Source organism: Sinocyclocheilus rhinocerous, unplaced genomic scaffold (assembly GCF_001515625.1).
Source record: "Sinocyclocheilus rhinocerous isolate Xijiao unplaced genomic scaffold, SAMN03320098_v1.1 scaffold287, whole genome shotgun sequence".
Lineage (NCBI taxonomy): Eukaryota > Metazoa > Chordata > Actinopteri > Cypriniformes > Cyprinidae > Sinocyclocheilus > Sinocyclocheilus rhinocerous.
The window spans coordinates 638,496-645,409 of NW_015633524.1; the positions used below are offsets into that span (position 1 = coordinate 638,496).

Below are 6,914 nucleotides of genomic sequence, written 5' to 3' on the forward strand. Positions count from 1 at the left end.
GCCCGAAGGATTCATCCCTTACATGAACTCACCTTTAAATTAAAGTTCAAATCTGGGCCGATGTCCTTGAAATTCCTCACTGTGGTTGTGAAACTGTTCTCTTTTTCAAGCAAGTAAACATCGATGTTTGATTCTCTGAAGAAATTAAAATAAAACAAAGACATTAAGAGAGGACTTTTAGTCGAACATTCTGATGGGTTAAAAGGTTTTGTATAATAATTGGATATCAAGTAGAAACACTGTTGGGGACAGTTACTAAAAGAACCTCCATAAAAATGTAACTAATTGTGTTACTTAGCTACTTTTTATGTAAAGTAATGTATTACATTGTTTTTGCCCAGCTCAGGTGACAGAAAGTAATGCAAAAGTAAAGTAACGTGCATTATTTATTTGAAAAAGTAGCTCAGATATTTTCTTGTAAATTTAAAGTAATGCATTCCTTTTCTAGTTACTTGAAAAAAGTAATTTGATTAAGTAACTCACGTTACTTGTTATGTTACCTCCAACACTAAGCAGAAATGCTACAACTACTCAGACACGCACATATATTTTAAAAAGTGGTTTTGAAAGTGATGTATAATAAACAATTTCGGATATAATGTTCATATTAGTTTTAAAGTTACTTAGGATATTTTTTTACAAGTTTTTGCAAGCAATGTTCCCATACTTCCCACATTTTCTAACAATTAATAACCCAAATAATTGTGAGGTCAGTGATATATTTTTGTTTATATATATTTTTATAGTTTTTGAAAGAAGTCTCTTATTATTTATTTGAAAAAGTAACTCAGATATTTTCTTGTAAATTTAAAGTAATGCATTCCTTTTCTAGTTACTTGAAAAAAGTAATCTGATTACGTAACTCACATTACTTGTTATGTTACCTCCAACACTAAGCAGAAATGCTACAACTACTCAGACACGCACATATATTTTAAAAAGTGGTTTTGAAAGTGATGTATAATAAACAATTTCGGATATAATGTTCATATTAGTTTTAAAGTTACTTAGGATATTTTTTTACAAGTTTTTGCAAGCAATGTTCCCATACTTCCCACATTTTCTAACAATTAATAACCCAAATAATTGTGAGGTCAGTGATATATTTTTGTTTATATATATTTTTATAGTTTTTGAAAGAAATCTCTTATGCTCACCAAGGCTGCATTTATTTGATCAAAATACAGTAAAAACAGCAATATTGGGAAATATTACCATTTTAAATAACTGTTTTCTACGTGAATTTATGATACCATTTAATTTATTCCTCTGAGGCAAAGCTGAATTTTCTGCATCATTACTCCAGATCACATGAACCTTCATAAATCAATCTAATATGCTGATTCGCTACTCAAGAAACTTTTCCCCTGATTTCTTATTATTTCTTGTTATTATCAATGTTGAAAACATTTGTGCTGCTTAATATATTTGCTCAATTTTTTTCAGGATTCTTTGATAAATAGAAAGTTCAAAAACAGCATTTATTTAAAATAGATATTTATTCAAACATTACAACTGTCTTTACTGTCACTTTTGATCAATGTAATGCATCCTTGCTGAACAACAATAACAACAACAAAAGTATTAGTCTTTTTAGCAGAACAAATAGATGTCAGAATGCAGTAACAGACCAATCATACAGAAATATTGGGGAGAGGTGTTTCATGTCTGACCTGCTGAGGATGATCTCAGAGTTGTATTGGACAGGAATGGAGACAGAGATCGTATTATCAGCGGGAGTTTCCTCTGTGCTGTCACTGCAGTGCAAATGAACCAATGAAACAGTGATTAACACGTGACTAAACCTGTGAATCACTGGCACCTGCTGCTTAATAATATTTTCATTCTTGAAGGACTGTCAGATTTTTTGCAATTCTCTAAATAGCTTTTAGCACATGCACAGCGATAAAATGAAACGATAAAAGTCATTGTTAAAAAATATGTAATTGGGTAAAACAGTTTACCTTAAAGCCTCAAAGACAACATTGGCATCTTTTTGAAGCTGATTCAAGTTAAAGTCAAAGTTGACCACAAATGTAACCTGTGGAAAACATACAAAACCATTACAATCACATCAGTCAGATATGAACATTAATGCTCACAGATATCTGCCTCACCGATTGGTCCGTCCTCAGCGCTGGATAACTCACTTGGCAGATGAGTGTGTCTGATTCTTTCATCAGAGTGCACTTCACCTCTGCTCCCTCAGTCTGCAATATCAGATTGAATAAGCAAAACATAGCTGTTTTTCAACACAAGAATGTGTGTGTGCCATGTAAGCAAAATATGCATTTTATATTGCACTTAAATTTGGGTTAGAATATTGTATATGCTAGAGTTTGGCGAGCCATAGCCTCCTGCCCAGTTTTGTACTGCTGATTTTAAGTGCAATGTAAGTGATGAATAGTTTGCATTGCCTGTGGTGTAACAGAAGCGTAGAACAGGTTACTGGAGTAGCTGGCCGACACTCGTGCATTGTACGCATTCTCCTTCCTGTTCATCACGGTCACAGTGAAGGGGAGTCTTCTCTTGTTCTGGCTGACCACCAGTGAAGTTTTGCTTGAAATAATAAAAAACACTTATATACCAATTATACATGTATTTTTACACAAGAGATTGGATAAACGGATGCGTTGCCAAAATGTTTTGCAAATGAAATAGGGTGCTAGTTAGAGACCAAATGCACATCAAATTTCACATTTCCTAATAAGAGATAGTTCATTATTATTTTGTCCTGTTTTAAGGTCCTTGCACACCGAGTTCTCGTGAGTTTTCACATGCCTTTTTTTTGGTTTGTTCATATTCGTCAACCTTTCAATGCTTGCTACGGAATGCGAAAACGCAGAAAATCGAACCTGATCCAAATTTTTTTATGACGGAGGAAAGTTTCGGAGGCGGTGTGTAAATGTGATTGACACAACGTAAGGTTGTACTTATTTTTTAACGTGCGAAAATTTCGGATGAGAATTTCGGACTCAGTGTGCAATGACCTTCAGTCATATGCTTGAGGAAATCTTACCCAAGTGTCTCCTCACTCTGCGCAGTCAGTACCAAGTCACTGAAGCAAACGTCATCTTCGCCACAGTCCTTTGAGAACGGGATCTGGACCAAACCAAACCAAACCCACAATGAGGATTTAGGAACAGTTTCTGGACATTATTCTGCATTCTCCAATTTTAAGTCAGGGTTTTTAAACTGGTGTCCAGGGCAGTCCATGGAAAATTTGAGAGACTAAAAAAGTATTTTAATAGTAAGAAATATTAGATACATATCTATAGTTTTGTTAAAAATACATATTTTCTAGAACATTGTTCATCTGTCCTTGGGATGTATGTACTGAATGAATTTGTGTTATATCTTTTTTTATTTGAATATTTCTATTTAACTTGAACTTAAATAGTTTATTTTATATACAATTAATGGGATATCATTAACATAATCAAAATATGCATTAAAAATAAGCATTATGAAAATAAAATATAAAATAAAATTATATATACAGTGGGTACGGAAAGTATTCAGACCCCCTTAAATTTTTCACTCTTTGTTATATTGCAGCCATTTGCTAAAATCATTTAAGTTAATTTTTTTTCCTCATTAATGTACACACAGCACCCCATATTGACAGAAAAACACAGAATTGTTGACATTTTTGCAGATTTATTAAAAAAAAAAATCTGAAATATCTCATGGTTCTAAGTATTCAGACCCTTTGCTGTGACACCCATATATTTAACTCAGGTGCTGTCCGCAAATGGCTTATAACAAAGAGTGAAAAATTTAAGGGGGTCTGAATACTTTCCGTACCCACTGTATATATATACAGTATGTGTGTGTGTGTGTAGATATAGATATATAATTTATTTAAACTTTAATAATATTTATATATATATATATATTTATTTTGCAAACAATGTATTTATTATTATAACACTATTTTTCCTCACATAGCATACTATAAATGGGTCTGTATTAATGAAAACATATAGCTGTCTTTATATGTTAGAAAGCGGGTTGCTCATAAAGGGGATCATCATATTTGGCCATCGTAGTTTGAAAGTTCCTGACATAGCTGATGTAATTGTTTAGATTAATTGTCTTTTTTCTTAACACATGTCCTTCACAGTAAACCACAGGCACTTAAAACACTTAAAAGAAATTTGCTTCTTGCAACACTCACAAAAAATTCCCACGCAGTAGGACTGAAGACGTCCAGAACGGGGTTGGCGTCTGGATGGCTGAGGACCACATCCACACGCAAAGCAATCGAATTGACGAGGTCAGGGGTCTCCTGCACATAGACGTCATGCTCTTCACAAACGTCCTGCGCAGAGACGCTGATGTCTTTCTGGATGACTCGATCCAAGTTGCTGAAGTGACCTCTAGGACTGACCCGGGACGACTGCAGGTCGGCATCCAGGGTCAAGTTGTACTTGATATCTGTTTTTATAAAAGAAAGTTCAAATGCATCCCTTCCTCAAACCAAATGTGTCCATCTCCTAAAAAAAATACGGCCCAGAATCGGTATCCTTACCCACTGGCCCAAGTGGATTCGCTGGTTTAAATGTTGCACTAAAACACACTTTAGCCTTGAAGCAGGACACCTGCCTCCCGCTATAGCGGCACGGTTTACTCAGGATACTGATCTTGTCAGGGGTGAAGGAAACCTTGGCCGTGACCACTGCAACTCCTCTACTCCTAAAACCATATGATGAGAGAGGTCAAGAATGCATCAATTAAAACACAACCCTTCAAGTGATTTATGGCTTTTGGAACAAACAGAAGAGTCCCACAGAAAGCTGATGCTTAGAGGATTGCTGAGGTGAAAAATGGGATTCCAGAGGACAGCTGGAGCGATCATTTCCCTGGCCACAAACACATCTACATATCCCACCATGACTGAGGCCGTCCCTGCAGCTGTTCTGCACTTAACTCAATTGTTGAAGGTGGGCCGTTAATGAAGTTATGTTACATGGGACGGTCTAATCGAGCTGTTTTACACCCCCACAAAGTATGAAAATCAATTGGTGAAATGAAGGCTGATGTGTTTAAATTCTCACCAGAGTTGGACCACTTTCCCAAAAGCCCCCACCGCCACATCTGGGATGGAGTCTCCGTTCATATCTCCTCTGCCGTCTAGAGAGCGGCCGAAGAACTTCAACGCTGGGTCTAGTTTCGTTCCGACAATTTTCTGAATGCGTAAGAATATTCTGAATTTGGACACTTGCTGATATATTTAATGTGTGTTTAGGACTCAGTGAAGTTCGGTTCTACCTGTGAGCTCTGCTTTCTGATGGTTTTTCGGTCTCCATAGTAGATGTAAATGGCACCTTGGCCATTGCCTTCCAGCGGAGCGCCAACCACAACGTCGCTGAAGCCATCCAGGTTTAGATCGGGGACGGCAGTTATGGCCGTCCCAAACCGAGCATTCTTTTGAGAACCCTCCAAGAAACCCTGGTTACTCAAGATACCCTGTTAAAAAATAAAATAAATAAATAAAAACAGATACAGTATGTTAGTACTACTAACATACAGACATTAAACGGTTTATTAAATGCATTTAGCATCAACATGTTATATATTGCAAGCACAACTTTACCGTAGAGTACATACTCTTTTATTTATTTTATTTTAAATTAACCAGTTAAAAATAATTGAGTTCAAAAACCTTGAGTTAAAACTTTTTGAGTATTCGTATGGACACTTACGTGGCATTTTTTGTTGTGATATACAAAATAATATTATAATATTTATTACAATCATTCTTTAAGACAATACTAATTATCATTCAAAAGACTGGGGTCAGTAAGGTTTTTTGAAATAAATTCATTTCTTTTGAATTTTATTCAGCAGGGACACATTTAATTGTTCAAAAGCGACAGTAAAGATATTTTTAATGTTGCAAAAGATTTCTATTTAAAATCAATTCTGTTCTTTTGAACTTTCTATTTATCAAGGAATCCTGAAAAAAAAATATAATGAAATATAAAAAATATGAAGTAGCACAACATTAAGTTTTTAACATGGATAATAATAAAAAATGGGTAACACTTTAATATAGGAACCAATTCTCACTATTAATAGTTGCTTATTTGCATGCCTATTATTAACATATTAGCTGTTTATTAGTACTTATAAGGCACATATTCTGCATGACCATATTCTACATCCCTAATCCTACTCAATACCTAAACTTAACATCTACCTTACAAAATATTAATAAGCAACAAATTAGGACTTTATTGAGGCAAAAGTCATAGTTAATGGTTTGTTAATGACGAAAATTGGATCTAAAAACAAATGTTTCGTAGGCAGCAAATCAGCATATTATTATGATTTCTGAAGGGTCATGTGACACTGAAGACTGGAGTAATGATGCTGAAAATTCAGCTTTGCATCACAGGAATAAATTACATTTTAAAATATATTACAATAGAAAACAATTATTTTAAATTGTAATAATATTTCACAATATTACTGTTTTTACTGTATTTTTGATCAAATAACTGCAGCCTTAGTGAGCATAAGTCAAAAACATTAAAATATTGTACCAACCCCATACCCCACACTGAATTTGGAGGTATTTAGTAAATATATATCTCCTCCTGGTAATGGTGGCAGACAAAAATCACCTTGGAGAAAATCAACAGCAGTACAGTGTATGAAAAGACAATGCAGAAAAGCTGAGCGGATGTGGTGGAAGACTTTTGCTACAGTTGAGAGACTGACAACCCCCCCCAGTCAGATTCCCAGTGAAATGCTCTCCGACAGCAAATGCAATGAGTTGCTTCCTTCTTTTCTGAGAAGATCAATAATATCAGAAAGGCGATTGGCACATCCTCAAGGTATGCAGAGGTCAGACAGATTCAACCGCAATTTCAAAAAGAAGTTACTATGTCTGTTTTTGAAGCAAT

The 6,914-nt window shown here is 34.9% G+C and overlaps 1 protein-coding gene across 1 annotated transcript in view; it reads right to left on the reverse strand.

Moving 5' to 3' along the window:
- Window positions 1–6,914, reverse strand: part of LOC107744091 (integrin alpha-2-like) — a 30,631-nt gene that overhangs the window by 2,263 nt on the left and 21,454 nt on the right. The window contains exons 14-23 of the mRNA XM_016557575.1: window positions 5,275–5,472; window positions 5,061–5,191; window positions 4,535–4,698; window positions 4,181–4,440; window positions 3,020–3,102; window positions 2,418–2,559; window positions 2,118–2,210; window positions 1,965–2,041; window positions 1,674–1,757; window positions 33–135 (exon numbers count right to left, since the gene is read on the reverse strand). Coding sequence (XP_016413061.1) covers window positions 33–135; window positions 1,674–1,757; window positions 1,965–2,041; window positions 2,118–2,210; window positions 2,418–2,559; window positions 3,020–3,102; window positions 4,181–4,440; window positions 4,535–4,698; window positions 5,061–5,191; window positions 5,275–5,472 — 1,335 coding nt within the window. The remainder of the gene's footprint in view (window positions 1–32; window positions 136–1,673; window positions 1,758–1,964; window positions 2,042–2,117; window positions 2,211–2,417; window positions 2,560–3,019; window positions 3,103–4,180; window positions 4,441–4,534; window positions 4,699–5,060; window positions 5,192–5,274; window positions 5,473–6,914) is intronic.